The sequence below is a fragment of the Thunnus thynnus genome, chromosome 8 (genome assembly GCF_963924715.1).
Source record: "Thunnus thynnus chromosome 8, fThuThy2.1, whole genome shotgun sequence".
NCBI lineage: Eukaryota > Metazoa > Chordata > Actinopteri > Scombriformes > Scombridae > Thunnus > Thunnus thynnus.
Window position 1 is genome coordinate 15,254,403 of NC_089524.1, and position 17,463 is coordinate 15,271,865.

The following is a 17,463-nucleotide window of genomic DNA, read 5'->3' on the forward strand; positions in this document are numbered from 1 at the left end:
ATTAAAATCACTGAGCCGAGGAATATATTGTCTGTATGAAATAGGTGTGTTTGTATGCCATATGCACAGACTTATGGCATATGAATCTGCACAGGAACACATTAGATGGTTAATTTAATGCTCCTGCATTTGACCTGCACAGAGAGCTGGAGGTGTATGACACCATGCCGTTATTGGTGGCGCTTTTACACTAAACAAGCTGCTGCAAAGCAACTCTCTAAGTTTCAATCAGTAAATTGCTTATTGAGGTGAATACAGAGCAATATTACAAGAGAAATAGCGCATTGTTCATCACATTTTACTTTCACGTAAGACTTAAAGTGAGAGTAATAATTAATTCCTCAGTCACCAATCATGTTAATAACCAATATTAAGGAAGTCAGTGGGGCAATCAATACCAGAGATGTCCATGATGTCCCTGTGTGTGGTGTATTAGCATCAAATGGAGTGTGAAGAATAAATATGAGGAAAATTGGTGTTGGTAGATTTAGTGTCGAGATGAAATGGAGAGATTCTTTGAGCAGTAACTCTGCTGTCCTGGCGGTCAGTAAACTTGGAACCAAGTCAAGCCGTTACTTCCACAGCTTCAAGTTTTATGACGATGGTATTGATAATAACTATCTTTATTTATACGGCACTTAACTAAAAGCATAGTTTCCTAAAAGGCATAAAAGAAATCAGTAAAGTATACAAAAAAGATATAAAGATGTGAAATATCCAAAGAAACAAGCAACCCTAGAGTATACGATGGAAACATATAAAGGCAGGTCTATAAAAGTGTGTTTATGAGGGAAACGTGATAAAGAATTAGCTAGCTGAAGTTTCTGAGACAGGTTGTTTTCCACAGTCTCATGGTGTTATCACCCAGAGGAGGTTGAGAGTCAGAAAGGCCCTGAAAGGGGATCTGCAGGCTCTTATTTTACACAGTATACAAGTATAAGTTACCAAGGTCAGCTAGAGGTCTCAAATTAAATGATGTACATCCCATATCCGTGTTAAAAGGCCCACACACCACTGAAAATGGGTTTATGGCTTCCCCTTCAACTTGAATGAGAAATTGTGTCCAGACTTTTGATTGATACTGTATATAGTGCAAAAAGTGCTCAATCAAGTGGTTTAACATTGATGACTTGCACTAAGATTCTCTCACACTAGAGGGCAGAATCAAGCTAAGGGAAACAAAGAAAAAGAGGACACTTGTTGCAAACACACATTTTTTAAAATGTATTTGTATAGCCCAATATCACAAATCACAAATTTGCCTCAGGGGTCTTTACAGTCTGTATAGCAAAACAACATCCTCTGTCCTTACATGCTCAATTTGAAAAAGGAAAAACTCCCTAAAAAAAACCCTTTAATAGGAAAAAAATGGAAGAAAACTCAGGAAGAGCAACAGAGGAGGGATCCCTCTCCCTGGACAGACAGACATGCAATGGATGTTGTGTGTACAGAACAGAACACAAATGACAGAATATAGCATTGAACAGGATAACAAAATCATAATGGATTTATATTATATATGAAGCATGTGATGAAGAGGATGCCAAGCAGTCTCCCGGTGCCACCAGAACAGAACAGGACTTGAGCCACGCAACCCCCTTCATCATGGAGACCTGGCAGGGGGACAGACTACACATGCACACAGGGGAGACTCACATCACACCATTCTCATAGACGGGAAAAGAGTCAAGAAAGACATTATTCACACAAAATCGACCTTATCATTTGGCAATCTATGAAAAATATTACCACTGTAAAGCTTGAGTGACTTTGTGTAATATGCAATTTATTATGCATGGCATGTCACCTCCTTGTAAAGTGATCACTGACAAAGAGCAAACTGTTTTGAATGAATGTGGGAGGCTCAAACACATAAAAACTTAACCACACACGACATATGTGAGGTGAGGTATTAACGGAAAAGAACTCAAATATGCTGTACATGTCTGCTTACCTAACAGTGATATAGAGGCTTAGAGCAACACTTAGACTGAAAAACACAAAGGCAACACACACCTCATATAGCTGGTGTCCAAATTGCAGCAACGCTGGTCACAAAAACCTGAGAAAGGAAAAGAAGCAGGGTGGGGAATCATAACACCTTGATAAAGGCTTCTGACAACCTGAAATCCCATGACAGGGAGGGACATACTCAGGATAGCTGCTAAAAGTACCCCACAGAACTTAATCAACACCATGGTGCCAATCTCATTGCTTCATGCTGTGAGCTTTGTTAAGCTCATAATAGTAGCCGTTCGTTAAAACCTTGCATCAAAGGCGGGCATACAAAGATGAATAATGTTGTGTGAGTCTCATAAAACCTTTAAAATCTTATATTGTTCCAAAGGGTTTCATCACAGCAGAGGTACAGTATATTGAGAATATTTTATAGGATAATACTTTATTCTTCTTCGTATGGCTCAAACACACTTCCCTCATAGTTGCCCCATATTCCAAGATGACAATTCAAAAACCAAATGTGAACCCCAGGATGAAACTGTATACCTCAGCCTTTGACACCACCTGATGTTTATATGACAAATTATAAGCCCTTTCTTGCAAGCCTTGAGCATTTATGTGATTGCAATATCACAAATCACATTTTAAACAAACCTCTTCCATTTTTATAGCCCTGGTTATCTGTTTTTTTCTGTACTATGGTTTGGGTCAGCAGTGTAAAATGTGCTTTATATTCATCTGAATGATCAATGTAAAGAAATACATTTTTAGGTAAAAATGATCCAGTATCTATATTTAAGTCAAGAAAAGAGGATGAAATTGCTCTGAAAAAAATCAGTGACACAACTCATTTCTTGTTTTGGGATATTGACGTATTACTGTATGTGTTTCTGTTATTTTGTCCACCTGACGTATATGTAAACACGTTGATCATGTTATGCTGCTGCACCATTGTAGAACTACTGCAGTCAGTAACTCATAGCAGCTTTTTAGTATTTTAACTCCATTAGAAAGACATTAGCGACAAATATTGACATTTTATGAAACATTACAAAGGATTTACTTCTGTGTGTTTTTTACAAGCAATTTACAGCTGAAAATCTTACTATTACGGAGCCCCTAAGGGGACATGGGGATAAAAAAAAAAGAAAAGATGTCCAGAAATAAATGCACGTTCCCTCATGATAAAAGAAACCTCTTCTTCTTCTTCTTCTCTTTTCCTCCCTGCCATTTCTATTTGTTGGATTCACTAACGTCCTCCACGCCAGCAGTGCATAATAGGTATAAGCACATGGTGAATGGGAGGGGGTTTGAGGAGGACAATTGCTTGGTACATCCTGTGAATTCAACATAGTTAATTGAAAGACAACGAAAGGAGAGTAATTAAATGGATAATGGTGGCAGATGTTGTGTTGATTCTCTTTTCTGCACATTTTCAGTTATATGCTCTACTGCTTGCTACAACATTTCACTCAGGTAATTATTTTATTTATTGTACAATGGTACAATACAGGCTTATAGGGCTGAAAAGAGCCACTGGCAAAAGTACTGTGGTAGTACTTGACCAAAAACTCTGTCAAAGAGACATATCTATTTGGAAATGTCAAGCAGGAGTGTAAAATAAGCTTCAGTCATGACAATGGTTGTATGGATTTACTGTTTCTGTCACTGCTTATTGCTATGCAGGGGATCAGAGACAAGTGTGCAAAAACTCCTCAAAACATATGGTCTACTAAAAAGATAGTGTTACAAGTGAAAAAGACAAAAAAAAAAATGATGAAGGAAACACTTACAAAACAAAGTAGGAGTCACTAACTCAAAGACTGATTCGCCCTCTATGTCTGGTGTAACACAACATTATATTTACAATATTACCCCTCACTAATAAAATTATTGGCAGTCTCACTGTGAGACTCCAGCAATATGCTCAATGGAAGAGATACAGTATGCTGGTTAGAGTGGAATAGTTTTCTCTATCCAGTGTTCTGTGAAATAAGTAAGTGAAGGATGTACAATGCAATGCTGCCTCTGTGTGGTGTTGAGGGTTAATTACTGAAATGTGCTGTTGATGTCCCCTGGGAATCAACAGACTGACTATTGGATGGATCGTTTACTGTACACACACACACACACACACACACACACACACACACAGACACACACACACGCACACACACACACACACACACACACACACACACACACACACACACACAAACAAACACAAACATTTCAGACTTTTTATTTATTTGGCCCAAAAAGTATAGAAGCATAAAAACTGTCACTCTTCTGTCTGTGGTTGCTATCCACTCTGCAACTCTATGGCCCACATTTATTTCTATCTTTCTATAGTTTCCTTTTTTTTATCAATGGCGGACAAATTAGTTAATATCTTTTATTTAAGTAACACAGTTCCATCTGGACCTCATGGCATGTTTTCTCTCAGGTCATATAAACTCCACTACAGTTGCATACACAGTAAAATAGTTATTGGCTGTTTTCTGTTGCCATTTACATACCTGCAGTAGTAAACAGTATACAGTGCTGCTTGAAAGTTTGTGAATCCTTTAGAATTTTCTGTATTTCTGCATTAATATGACCTAAAACGTGATCAGATCTTTACACAAGTGCTTAAACTAGATAAAGGGAACCCAATTAAACAAATGAGACCAAAAAAAAACATTTTTTTCATTTATTTATTGAGGAAAATTATCCAATCTTACATATTTGTGGGAGGCAAAAGTATGTGAACTCTTGCTTTCAGTAACTGGTGTGATCCCCTTTACAGCAATAACTTCAACCAAACGTTTCTGGTAACTGTTTATCAGCTCTGCACATCGGCGTGGAAGAATTTTAGCCCATTCGTCCTTACAGAACAGTCTCAACTCAGGGATGTTGGCGGGCTTCTCAACATGATATACATGCTTCAGGTCCTTCCACAGCATTTCTTTAGGATTAAGGTCAGGACTTTGACTCGGCCATTCCAAAACATTATCTTTCTTCTGCTTTAACCATTCTTTGGTAAAACGACTTCTGTGTTTAGGGTTGTTGTCTACTCTTGGTGTGATCTTTGTTGTTCGACCACTCCTGGGGAGGGTAACAATGGTGTTGAATGTCCTCCATTTGTACACGATCTGCCTGACAGTCAACTGGTGGAGTCCAAACTTTTTCAAAATGGTTTTGTAACCCTTTCCAGCCTGGTGAGTATCAGCAACTCTTCCTCTAAGATCCTGAGAAATGTACTTTGTTTGAGCCATGATACACTTCAACAAACCTGTGTTGTGAAGTTCAGAGTTTGACAGTGAAAACCCAGATTTCTCTTCTTTAAATAAGGTAGGGCCTCCCAGACTCACACATGATTGTCATCCCATTGACTGAAACAACTGACTGTAATTTCCCCTTCAAATGAATTGATAATCCTTTGGGTTCACATACTTTTGCCACGCACAAATATGTAACATTGGACCATTTTCCTCAATAAATAAAGGAACAAGTATAAGGTTTTTGTCTCATTTGTTTAACTTATGTCTCTTTATCTAGTTTTAGGACTTGAATGGAAATCTGATCACGTTTTAGGTCATATTTATGCAGAAATAGAGCAAATTCTAAAGGGTTCACAAACTTTCAAGCAGCACTGTAGTCCCACCCACTGCTCTTCCATGTCACCCGGCCAAAACCTCTTGCCTACCTGTTGCCATCCCATGTACAATACTCTGGATCCGCCACTGGTGCTTTAAGTATCAAGCTAAAATTCATTATAAACAAAGCATCTGTCAGTGTATATTTATTATTTCCTCCTTATTGATGCACTATGATCAACATTTTAATGGTGTATGCCTACTGCTGGGTACTCAATCTAACAATGTACCATGTTTTATACAATGATCAAATCTTAATCTGCAAAGTAACACACATTTTTTACTCTTAGATGCAGTGGGGCGTAAGTATAAACCTGCATAAAATGAAAACACTCCAGTACCTAAAAACTGCGAAACTACAGTCGCGTGCCACCACTGCTCACAGCTGGTAACGCAGTGCATGGTACATGAGGGTGATGGTTGACGGCAACTGGTTCAAACCACGTGGTCCATAAACAGCTGCATGAGACTTAAAGAAGCTTTGTGCTGACTGACCACATAATGAATACAATCTAAATTCCGTACAGTTTTCATCTGTCTTTCATCATGTTTAGTTATATCATTACCATATGAAAATAATTGGATGGTCCCTTAATTTCAGCATGGAGCCGGTAAAAACGTCCTCAGTTGCAATAAATACATATTTCGTAGCAGCTTTGACAATAACATATTACCATGTGGTTATTCATGTCGTGTATTTATTCATGAGCAGAGTTAACAAATAAAGGTTTATTTGTAGGGTAATAAATTCCATGTCTCTTGTATGTGTAGGCGAGGCACGGGCACGATGCAAATGTTCTCACTTTTGATTGGAGGACACGGTCATGTGGGAGGGCCGGCGTGAACGCGCAAAGCAAGAGAGTAAGGAGCGCGTCTTCATCTTCTCTGTCTTTCCTTCCTGCCCAATGCCCCGCCGAGCAGGCTGAGCCACGTGCATGCGTTGACGATTTGCTTACTTGTTCCTAAACGTCCAGTTCCTTGTGTTTCATTGAAACACACGACAGCACCATGGTGAAGTTAGCAAAGGTAAGACTAAACGACGTCTATTTTACTATTTAAAATGTGTGCGGTATTTAAAATATGAGGTTGTGTTTACGCATGAGGCCTTTACGGAGAAGTTGCTGCGTTTTTAAGAGAAAGGAAACCGACATCGTGGGGAAATGTCTGCTCATGTCCCACAGCGAATGCTTCGTGTTCATTAATTAGACACTTTCTGTCTAGGTGTGCTTGGTCGAAAAGGCCTGGGTGAATTGTACTCAAAACCAACGTTTCTCTTTGGTCGACATCAGCCATGTTTGTGCCTTGCTGTAGATTTTGTAGCCTGGCCTGCTAACGCTGTCCTGCTAGCGACTCAAGATGGCATTCATGCGCGTTCTCGATGTAAGCACGATACATAGAAGATTAATTAAAAGCAATGTCGCACAAGCTTGCCGACTAATGCCAACATAAGTAATTAGAATATTTTAATTTCAATACTATATGCTTGAAAATGGTTAGTTGGCTAACTGATTAGCATTAGCACGTTGGTGAACAGTCCAAATGCAGCAGAGCTACAGTTGTTTTTTCCTTCCGAGGTGTTCGCATAAAAATCAATATTTCCTGTAATTCATTTTTGAAATGCTGTTAAGTTTTGTACGGTATCTCATTGCATTTCTTCCTCACAACCGTCTAATTGGTAGCCGTTCAACAAGCGTTTCACGGCTTGTCTGTAAACTGTAATATTAGCCACTATGCTAATAGCCCGACCTCCTGCCTCCTGAGCTCCACGTGGGTTTTGCGCCTCCTCCTTAGTGACACACGAGGCGAAAACCCCCAAACCCGAGAAAAGAGCATGTCGTCCAGATAGCTGTCGCCAAACGTGGCTCATGTCGTAACCCACGTTAAATATTTGGTTTAAAGATTTAATCACTAGTTTTGGGGAAGGTGGGGGTCCTGATGTTTGAACTTTGTAGTACCACATGGTGTTACTTAGACACCCCCCCAATGCGAATAAACACGATGAGACGTCTTAAGAGCACTCTACTGCTGTTATTTTGGATGATTGTATTCTGTAGTTGAACCCGTGCTCTGACCACTGCAAGCAGAGTTCATTTTTAAGGATTTTTTTTTTTTTACTTTTGTTGTATTTCTCTTCTTGTAGGCAGCAAATAAACAAGCAACTCAGAAGAAAAAAGCCCCTCCGCCCCCAAAAGAAGTGGAGGAGGAATCGAGTGAAGAGGACAGCAGTGATGAGGAGGAAGAGGTACAGTATATTTGAGTTTGTCAGTATTTTTTGGGGTAGTTTTAGACATATTAAGTAATTTAAAAAGCAGACTAATTAAGTCATTTCTTTAAATTTGCAGACTCCTCCACCTAAAGTGGTGAAGAAAGCCACACCAGCTAAAGCAGCGGTTGTTAAAAATGGCACTGCTGCCAAAAAAGCAGAAAGTGAAGACGACGACGACGATGATGATTCTGGTAAGTAATTGCATTTAATCAAATCTAAGTAAGTTGGATTCAAAGTTAGGGGGGGAAAAAAACTGTCAGAAATGGTCTGAAGCCGATTCAGTAACATCAGTAGGGATCGGGGTGTAAAGGTGCACAATTCATGGTTCGGTATGTACCTCGGTTTTGGGGTCACGGTTCGGTACAGCAGCAAAAAAGAGGAAGAAAATAATCCGTTGACAAAATGTAAACATCCAGCAATGGCTCATTGGCCATAACTATTACTGAAACACGTAAGTTGTGCTAGTGGAAACCATTACTGAAACAGTTTAGTTGTGCTGCAGTGGAAACGAAAAAATACACCTTCTGTTTCCTGCAAGGGGTCACGACACCTGCCGACAGCTGTTTTATGTAGATTTACAGTCACTCAGAACTTATTCTTACGACATGCTGTCCAACCACATCGGAAATCAAATGTTATTCAGAACAGCTTCACTCAAAGGCTGACTGTCACAGAGAGGGGAGGGGGACTGGGGAGATGCAATATTGTTTACAGAGATAACGGTGCAGAGACACATGGTTAACCAGGGTAACTTGGCTAAGCCAGCGAGCATACATCCACGAGTGTGCTACAACTAAGTGGTGCACTGCCAGAACGTTATGGGTGGAACTCAAGTGCAAGAATTATTGTTCCGCACGTCAGAGTAAGTGGATTATTAAACTATTTGGACAGTTATTTTATGGGTCAGGGAGCATACCGAACCAAAGAAAGTCGCATACCACACAACCTGTACTAAATAGTTTGGGACGAATACATGAACTGTTACACCCCTAGTGGAGGTTTTGTCATGTGACCCTTCAATGAGTTTCACATTGTGTAATTTAACCTCAGTACTATCATGTGCTGATGGGAAGTTCCGCCTTCTGACACTAGAGTCAACCGAAAGATAGCACTGCATTGAAAGTCGAATTCTGATAATGAAAACAATTTTCAGTTTTAAGAACTGGCATTTCATCAAACATGTAAAAGAATGCAATAAAAACAACAAAACGATGTTTCAGCATGAGAGAATATTTATTTGGGTGGTTTGCACAAATATGAAAATGATCCGCTTGCAGTGCTGTTCTTTATCACCTTATTATAAAATCGTCACAATGCAATTTTATAAACCCTCAGGAAAAAGTTAAATTTGGACAAGTCTAACATTAATATTGGTATTTTAAAATGTCCCTGTGACAGATGTGTAGTTTCGTCATCTAATCCTACACTCGGACAAAATTATCCTGTTAGTTTCACACAACAAAAAATACAGGATTTAAATTGAAAAGGAGACAGTACTATGTAAATTTGCAAATAGTATCGTTTTTACACTTGAAATTCTGAATGGATTTCTTTGCTAACCACATGGAAAGCTAGCAAGTGAATTTTTTTAATTTTTTTTTTTTAAGTTGCTCTAAAAATACATGTTCACCCTCCCATATTGAAGCTGAGCAACCTCAAGCCTCATTAAACAAGGTTTGCAAAACCGGGTCGAATAACATAACATGTTGACTTATTTAGGTTGTCCACAAATCTGTATTCCTTTTTGAATACTGTGGGTTTGAGTGGGGTATAATATGTTTTGTCCATCAACCTACAGAGGAGGAATCCGAAGAGGAGGCTCCCCCACCAAAGAAGACCCCAGCAAAAGCACCTGCCAAACCCGCAGCAGCCAAGGCAGCCCCTGCAAAGGCTGAAGAGTCTGACGACGATGATGACGATGATGATGGTAGGTTCCTTAGTGTTGATTTCACAAGAAAAAAGATCTCTTGTGTACAATTACTACACACCCTCTATTTCTTGGCATGCATGTGGTTGTTCAGTACCCATGTGTGTAATGTACGGAGGAAAAGTAAATGCAGTGCTATGTCTTCGGTACCGGTGTGTTTTTATCGTCTGCCGGTTCTATCCTCAATCGCTGTGACATCATTACCCTTAATGGCTTTTGGTTAAGTCAAAGGAAGTTTTTTGTTTTGCAGAGTTTCATTCATTTCAAATTGCCATGTATGCCATGTACTTTTTGTTGAAATTCATGATTTTCATGTGTATATTGTCTCTAGATGAGTCTGAAGAAGAGGCCCCACCACCCAAGAAAGCAGCTAAACCTGCTGCCAAGGCCCCAGTGAAGGCCCAACCTGCAAAAGAGTCCTCTGACGATGATGACGATGATGATGGTAGGTCCTGCAGTATTGATTACAGAAGAAAAAAGATCTTTTGTGATGATTACTACACACCCTCTATTTCTTGGCATGCATGTGGTTGTTTAGTACCCATGTGTGTAATGTACGGAGGAAAAGTAAATGCAGTGCTATGTCTTCGGTACCGGTGTGTTTTTATCGTCTGCCGGTTCTATCCTCAATCGCTGTGACATCATTACCCTTAATGGCTTTTGGTAAAGTCAAAGGAAGTTTTTTGTTTTTTATAGATTTTTACAAATTGAAATTGCCGTGTACGCACTTTTTAAAAAAAAAAAAAAAAAAAAAAAAAAAACATTGAAATTCATTTTCCTGTGTATATTGTCTCTAGATGAGTCTGAAGAAGAGGCCCCACCACCCAAGAAAGCGGCTAAACCTGCTGCTAAGCCTGCAGCAAAGGCCCAGCCAGCTAAAGAGGAGTCATCTGACGATGATGACGACGAAGATGGTGAGACAATTGTTTTTTTGTTTTTTGAGGAGGTGCATGTTGAGTTAGTCGGTGTGGAGTTGCTGACTTGGAAACCACAGACCTAACTATATGATGATCAACAAGGGACTTAATACTGATTATGTATGATGTCACCTTTTTAATGAATCTGATGCCGGTTAATGGCAGATTTTAGTGGTTTGAATTTGGTCATGACTCTGACTTAATGCTCAATGTTTGTGGCTTTCAGACTCTGAGGAGGAAATGGACACCACTCCTGCTCCAGCAGCCGCCAAAGCAAAGAAAGCAGGCATGGTCAAGGCCAAGGAAGAGTCTGAGGAGGAGGATGACGACGACGACGATGATGATGACGATGAGGATGAAGAGGGTGAGTTTTGGTGATGGGGAAAATTTGCCGTTTAGGTACTTTTCACAGAAACATGTCAACCTTCAGTGTTTTTCCAATGCACATTAAGTTGGCATATTGAAGGAAATGTCCATGTCTGAAAAAGGAAGTGCCTAAGATGTGGCTACGGTGCATGAGTAGAGAAGTGGGAAGAACCTGTTCTCACATCTTTTTTTTATTTTTTTTTTAAACACAATATTGGTGTATTCTGTCCGCCCCCCTCCCCCCAGAAAGCCCCCAAAAACTACCTTTTATAAGTAATTAAGTTTAGCACATTCATTTAAATTTCGTGTTCGTAGTTTTGACCGAAGCCTTTAGTGCCACGTTGTTTGACATCTGCTTCCAGATTTTCTCCGTCTTGGCTGAGTGGTTGGCTGTGAATTAAAAAGTATGCTTTTTTTTTTTTCTCAGCAGATGCCCCAGTCACCCCTGCAAAGAGGAAGGCAGAGGGCAAGAAGGACACACCACCTGCCAAGAAAGCAAAGTCAGACGGTGAAGGTAAAAATAAATGCACAGACACATTAATCCATTCTCAACATTTTCTCGTGATGATCAACAAGGGACTTAATACTGATGTGTGATGTCACCTTTTATTATTCTGAACCTGTCTGGCATAATTGTTAATACCATTTTACACAAAAATGGAACTGAAAAGTAAATGTACTCTCCTGTCTGTCAGGGTTCTGTCTATTTGTTGGAAACTTGAACTCCAGTAAGGACTTTGATGAAATCAAAACATCCCTGAGGAAATTCTTCTCCAAGAACAGCCTTGAGATTGTCGATGTCCGGTTAGGCGGATCAAAGTAAGTAATGAGTTTTAAAAATTTGATAAGTATACTAGTTTGTGATGCAGAGGTGTGTGTTTGTGGGAATGAGATGGAGGGTAATGTCATGGAAAAGTATAAGGAATAAACAATCCTTTTTCCTTCTCGTATCAATTTCAAATACCTAAACTCAGATTTTAGCTGATATGAGTACCGATCCACTGCCAGTGCTACATCTCTACATTATTAAATGAGTGACCTAAGAAGCAATATTTTATGTGTATTTGTCACTTGTGATTGATTAGATCAGTATGTGCATTGGTAACAACCCTGTCACCTGAAGTAATTTAAGTTGGATTCAGATCTATCATATTTTTAAAACCTGTGAAATTGATCTGTATATGCAGCCCAAGTCATTATTTTTGAAATCTGGCTTTTTTTGTGAAAGCAGGAATGTCTAATGTCTCTTGAATGACTTGCTTCAACAGGAAATTTGGCTATGTGGACTTTGCATCTGAGGAGGACATGCAGAAGGCACTGGAGCTCAACGGCAAGAAGGTCATGGGTCAGGAGGTGAAATTGGACAGGGCCCGAAGCAAGGACAGCTCCCAGGAGGGCAAGAAAGGTAAAAGATGTTTTCATCAGGGTTCCCGTGTTCATCTTTTAAAGTTAAAAGTACGACTGGTGCATTTCCAGGCCACCAGCTTTGGCAGTCCAAAAAAAAATTCACAGAATACTGGAGAGAAGTTTGTTCCAATGCTCATTCTGACATTGACATTTGTCCTACAGAGAGGGATGCACGGACACTGTTTGTAAAAAACCTCCCCTTCTCTGCAACGACTGATGATCTGAGGGAAGTCTTCGAAGATGCTGTTGATGTAAGGTTACCACCAGGCCAGAACGGCTCAAACAGAGGGTAAGAACAAACCTGTACTTTTATAGTGAATATACAAGGTACACAAGAAAAGCTCTGTTAATCCTACAAGCCAACCTAGAATCCAAGACAATTTAGTAAACTGAATTACCTTTAGGATTATAGTTGTAGGAAATGGGTTTTCATCTGTTCCCTTGTACACAAACCTGTCACCAATCTTGTATAGTTGGCCAGCATTAAAGCTAGCAATATTCTTGCACTATTGTAGTTTAACCTTCCCTTCTCCTTTGACAGCATTGCCTACATTGAGTTCAAATCAGAGGCAGAAGCAGAGAAGATGTTGGAGGAGGCACAGGGTGCCGATGTACAGGGGAGGTCCATCATGGTCGACTTCGTGGGAGAAAAGAGCCAGAAAGGGGCCAAAGTAGGAGGTAAAGTCCGTCATGTATCTGTGAATTTCTCTGCACTACTTAGTGACAATGCAGCTTTTCATTATAAAGTTGGTTATAAAACGGTGTAACAAACTGGACACCTATTTACAGCCATGGGGTTTCTGAATAATTTCTTAAAGAATTTAAAAGTGTATTTAAATGAAGCCTCACATGATGCTATAATTTCTACATTTATCTTTAAGATTGATACTGGACAAGGTCAGCAACTGTCTGAGATCAAAGAAAATGTTTCTCAGTCTTCTTGGTCTCAACAGTCTCATTTCTTCCTTCACCTCCTGTAGGGGCAGCATCAGCCAGTAAAACACTGGTGGTGAACAATCTTGCCTTCAGTGCCACAGAAGAAGTCCTGCAATCCGCATTTGAAAAGGCTGTCTCCATTCGTATTCCACAGAAAGATGGCAGAGCTAAAGGGTAAGTATCTGAGGCATGGACCGGTATAGCATTCTCTACTTTAATGTGCAACATGGATTTTCCATGTTTGATAGATTTCTCACTATATGTCCTCAACAGTCAGCCATTTAACTTAAACTGCTACACCTTCTCATGAGCTCCTCTTAATCTTACCCATGATTCTGCATGGATTCGCACGAGAAGCAGAGCAAATGCACAGTTAGAACAGGCTCACGCTACTTGCATGTGGGTGTTGCCTATGTCTGCTGTGAAACAAGATGAGATTCGTTCATTTAAAATAGTCAGTGAATGACATTGCATTGGCATGTATTTGAAGAAAAAATTATATTGGAACACCTAATTTGGTAAACCGCTAGGATTTTAAAAAAACCTGGAGCTCCACCACTTTTGTGGTTGAGTGGACAAAGTTATCAAGGGCTTTTTAATGTGCACATTCAGCTTTCCTTAAGTGTTTTTCCTTTTTTCCAGTTTTGCTTTTGTAGAGTTCGAGAGCACAGAAGATGCCAAGGAAGCCCTGGATAACCTGAACAACACAGAAATTGAAGGCCGGTCCATCCGACTGGAATACAGCCAGAACAGTGGTGGCAGAGATGGGGGCAGAGGAAACTCGGGTAGGTCTTGAAACTGGACAGTGATATCATTCCAAATTGACATAAAGATGCAGGTTAGCGGGTTGTGCTCAGTAGTTCAGCTTGGCCAGATGTGATGACGACAACTCCTCCTGAAACTCTATGTTGATTTCTAGGATAGTCAAGTCCTGATCTGGCCTTAGGCATTTATTTGTTCAGATAATGATCATTGTGGTGGATATAATCTACATGAGCCATGAAAGTCATAGTTTAACCGCTTTTCTTTGCTACCAGGTCCAACAAAAACCCTCTTCGTCAAGGGTCTCTCAGAGGACACAACAGATCAAACCCTTAAGGACTCTTTTGAGGGCGCCGTAGCAGCCAGGATAGTCACAGACAGAGACACAGGGTCATCAAAAGGGTAAGTTTGGAGAGTTGTAAATATGTAAATATTCTTCTCGTGAGCACCGCTCTGTCCAGCAGTGACAGTGCACGGATTCGCATGAGAAGTAGAGCAAAGTCACAGTTAAACAGGCACCTACCTTCGTGGGAGTTGCCCATGTCTGATGTGAAACAATCATGTAAAATATGGTTCAGTATACTGAAAAGGATTCACTTTCTTAGGTTAAATAATATTTGAGTTAAAGATATTAGTTAAACTATCACTTTAATGTTTAAAAATCTCTAGGACACAACAGTGTAAGAAGGCATTCATAGTTTCAGTAACTGAAATCTATTTAGAAAAAGTTTAGACTTTAATTGTAGTGAACTATGTCAAAGTGACCCCTTCCTTCCTTTCTCCTCAGCTTTGGCTTTGTGGACTTTGACAATGAGGATGACTGCAAGGCAGCCAAGGAGTCCATGGAGGACGGTGAGATAGATGGCAGCAAGGTGACCCTGGACTACGCCAAGCCCAAGGGTGAAGGCGGCTTCCGTGGAGGCCGAGGGGGTGGAGGCTTTGGCGGTTTCGGCGGCCGTGGGGGTGGCGGCAGAGGAGGTCGTGGTGGTTTCGGCGGCGGTTTTGGAGGCCGTGGCGGCGGCGGCAGAGGTGGAAGGGGAGGCCCACGTGGAGGTGGACGAGGACGTGGTGGCTTTGGAGGTAACGGATTTTAAAGTTGTTTGCTTGAAAGGGAAATATACATAGAAGTAGCTGAATGTTAACCTCAATCCTCAGCTTTAAGCAATACGTTTTCTTAATGGTTCTCTATTTGAAAAGGTCTAATGTGAACACATCAACACGTCAGATGTTAAGGAGCTAATGTCAACTGTATTGTATATTCATGGTGTTGCGTTTTGTGCTTGGACTCAATCATGCTTTTTGCCTGAAATGTGGACTCGTTTAGGAGAGCTGAGCTTGGTGCTGCTGGCTGGTAAACTATGATTCCTTTGTTCTCATTTCAGGTGGAAGAGGTGGCGGTGGATTTGGAGTCAAACCCCAGGGGAAGAAAATCAAGTTTGATGACTAAATCTTAGTCTATTTTACTTTTTGAATGGACTCTGGTTTCATGAATTTTCAGAGCTTTTGGACATTCCAGAAAGCGTCATTGATATATATTTAACTGTTAATGGGCATTTTAGCCCTTTATTTAGACTCCTAAAACCTTTCCCACCCTTCTGTGCCAGAATGGTACTGTTGACCTCCTCAGCTCAAGTGCTACATGTGAGTACTGAATGTCCTGAATGCAAACCTGCACCTCTCACCCTCATTATCTTACTTGCTTTTCCGGAGGAGTAAAATGGAATGGGTCTGGCGAACAAGTTTGCTGTGAAAAACTCGCTCGTCTTTGTCAGAAACATTGTGTAAATTTAAACAGTTTGTATGATTTTCATTTTACCTTTTGTAAAAAAAATAATACACCTGTATCCATATATTTTTGTTTTTATTGTTTGTCATTTAGTTTGCTTTAGGTGCCAAGTTTTACTGTAATGTGCAAAGCATATTTTGATAGGTTTGAGTCAGTGCTCAGAGAAGAGTTTGGGTGTTTAATATGGCAAAGATGTTCCATTTTGTTTGGTGGGGCACAGTCAGTGTCTCTTTCACAGAGGATGAAAGACCTCTAATCTATGTAACATAAAAGATATTTGTAGTGCATTGACTAATTTTTCCCATCTGAGAATCTGAAGATTTTCATGTGATTGAATAAAACCTTGTAGGTGGTGATTTTTAAATGGCTGTCCTCATTGCACTCTAGTCAGTCTGAACCAGTGACTTAAGTGTTATAAACAGGGATCAGAGACTTGAAATATTCTTGAATGTGGCATTATGTCGGTCATTGTTGAGTTGCAAAATCTTACTGCATAAAATCCAATCCAAAGCCATTGCCCTGCAATAAATTCTATCTTTTGTGAAGCTTATATCAAATTGTTTTTGTCAAGATTGTCAACAGCTCAATTTTACTTAGTTTAACTTATTTTAGGTTGTAACAGAAGGTTCTCACAAATCATGATGAAACATCTTGAAAGGTGTTCAAAATATCTGCCCAAACCGACATAATGGGCCAATTTGAAGGACATTATGAATAAACTCGAGTCTAAATGCATTATAAAAGACCCAAAAACCAATGCAAATAATTGGTCAACAAGGCAAAGTAAAGTGATGACTGAAAACAACCTGATGCAGCCTTTGTTATAAAAATGCTGCATCACTATTAGGGGAACTGAAGACGTTTAATAGCCGATAGATGTCAGAAAAGGTCTTTCCACCAGGTGGCAGTCTGCAACAGATGCCAGAGATGTAATGACACCTCTAGACAGTAGCCAGAGCCTGTAGGCAAGTGACTTGTAATTGGACATTGGCAGGCATAAAGATTAACATAGAGGGCCTTGGCAGCGACAGTCTTGCATGTCATTCTGTGTACATAGCAAAGTCTGACTCTGGCAATTCACCAAACACATTGAAAGATTGATGACATCAGAAAAGGAGATTTGTTCATCTAACTTCCCACTCAAATCCTATAAATAGCAGGGAAGCTCTACATGAAGGAAATCACGTAAGCTGAGACTCTGCCGTCATGAAGTGTGCCACTCCAAAATCAGCGAGGAACAATTTAATTTTATTGTCAATGCTTTTGGTGTTGAGTGGTTGAAAGTGCCAAAGTGAAGGTGCTTGAAGCTGTAGGGAATGTGTATTTGAACCTCCTGCATACACATTAAATGGGAATTCATAGCCTTAAAAAAACTACCAATTTTACCAGGTTTTTAAATTGTTCCTCACTTTTTCCTCATACTCTTAATTAATTAAACTGGTTAGCATAATGGTTTTGTACACACCAATGCAAATTAAGTATCCAGGATTTGCTCCCAG

At 40.0% G+C, this 17,463-nt stretch overlaps 1 protein-coding gene, 1 long non-coding RNA gene and 5 other non-coding genes across 11 annotated transcripts; 6 read left to right on the top strand and 1 right to left on the bottom strand.

Annotated features, from left to right (window-relative positions):
* Positions 1-816: 816 nt before the first annotated feature.
* Positions 817-7,730, bottom strand: LOC137187669 (uncharacterized). 2 transcript variants are annotated; one of them, XR_010929254.1, is made up of 3 exons: positions 7,344-7,730; positions 2,017-2,062; positions 817-1,667 (listed from the first exon to the last, which is right to left on the bottom strand). It is a non-coding gene; the product is annotated as an uncharacterized lncRNA (long non-coding RNA). The 2 variants fall into 2 exon arrangements; XR_010929253.1 differs by lacking the exon at positions 7,344-7,730 and adding an exon at positions 5,939-6,368.
* On the top strand, positions 6,466-16,328 carry ncl (nucleolin). 4 transcript variants are annotated; one of them, XM_067596735.1, is made up of 17 exons: positions 6,466-6,623; positions 7,738-7,839; positions 7,940-8,054; positions 9,662-9,790; positions 10,122-10,235; positions 10,588-10,704; positions 10,934-11,071; positions 11,501-11,587; positions 11,769-11,892; positions 12,342-12,478; positions 12,643-12,769; positions 13,022-13,158; positions 13,461-13,590; positions 14,059-14,201; positions 14,454-14,580; positions 14,966-15,258; positions 15,561-16,328. In XM_067596735.1, the coding sequence occupies exons 1-17, from the start codon at positions 6,606-6,608 to the stop codon at positions 15,623-15,625; spliced, it is 2,103 nt and encodes a 700-aa protein (XP_067452836.1). In that variant the 5' UTR covers positions 6,466-6,605; the 3' UTR covers positions 15,626-16,328. The 4 variants fall into 4 exon arrangements, with proteins under 4 accessions (XP_067452836.1, XP_067452837.1, XP_067452838.1 ...); XM_067596736.1 differs by having other exon boundaries at positions 11,504-11,587; XM_067596737.1 differs by lacking the exon at positions 10,122-10,235.
* On the top strand, positions 9,852-9,990 carry LOC137188544 (small nucleolar RNA SNORA57). Its single transcript, XR_010929434.1, has one exon. It is a non-coding gene; the product is annotated as a small nucleolar RNA SNORA57 (small nucleolar RNA).
* Positions 10,296-10,434, top strand: LOC137188545 (small nucleolar RNA SNORA57). The gene has a single exon (XR_010929435.1). It is a non-coding gene; the product is annotated as a small nucleolar RNA SNORA57 (small nucleolar RNA).
* On the top strand, positions 11,635-11,691 carry LOC137188542 (small nucleolar RNA SNORD82). Its single transcript, XR_010929432.1, has one exon. It is a non-coding gene; the product is annotated as a small nucleolar RNA SNORD82 (small nucleolar RNA).
* On the top strand, positions 13,715-13,848 carry LOC137188540 (small nucleolar RNA SNORA75). The gene has a single exon (XR_010929430.1). It is a non-coding gene; the product is annotated as a small nucleolar RNA SNORA75 (small nucleolar RNA).
* On the top strand, positions 14,612-14,738 carry LOC137188539 (small nucleolar RNA SNORA75). Its single transcript, XR_010929429.1, has one exon. It is a non-coding gene; the product is annotated as a small nucleolar RNA SNORA75 (small nucleolar RNA).
* Positions 16,329-17,463: the final 1,135 nt, after the last annotated feature.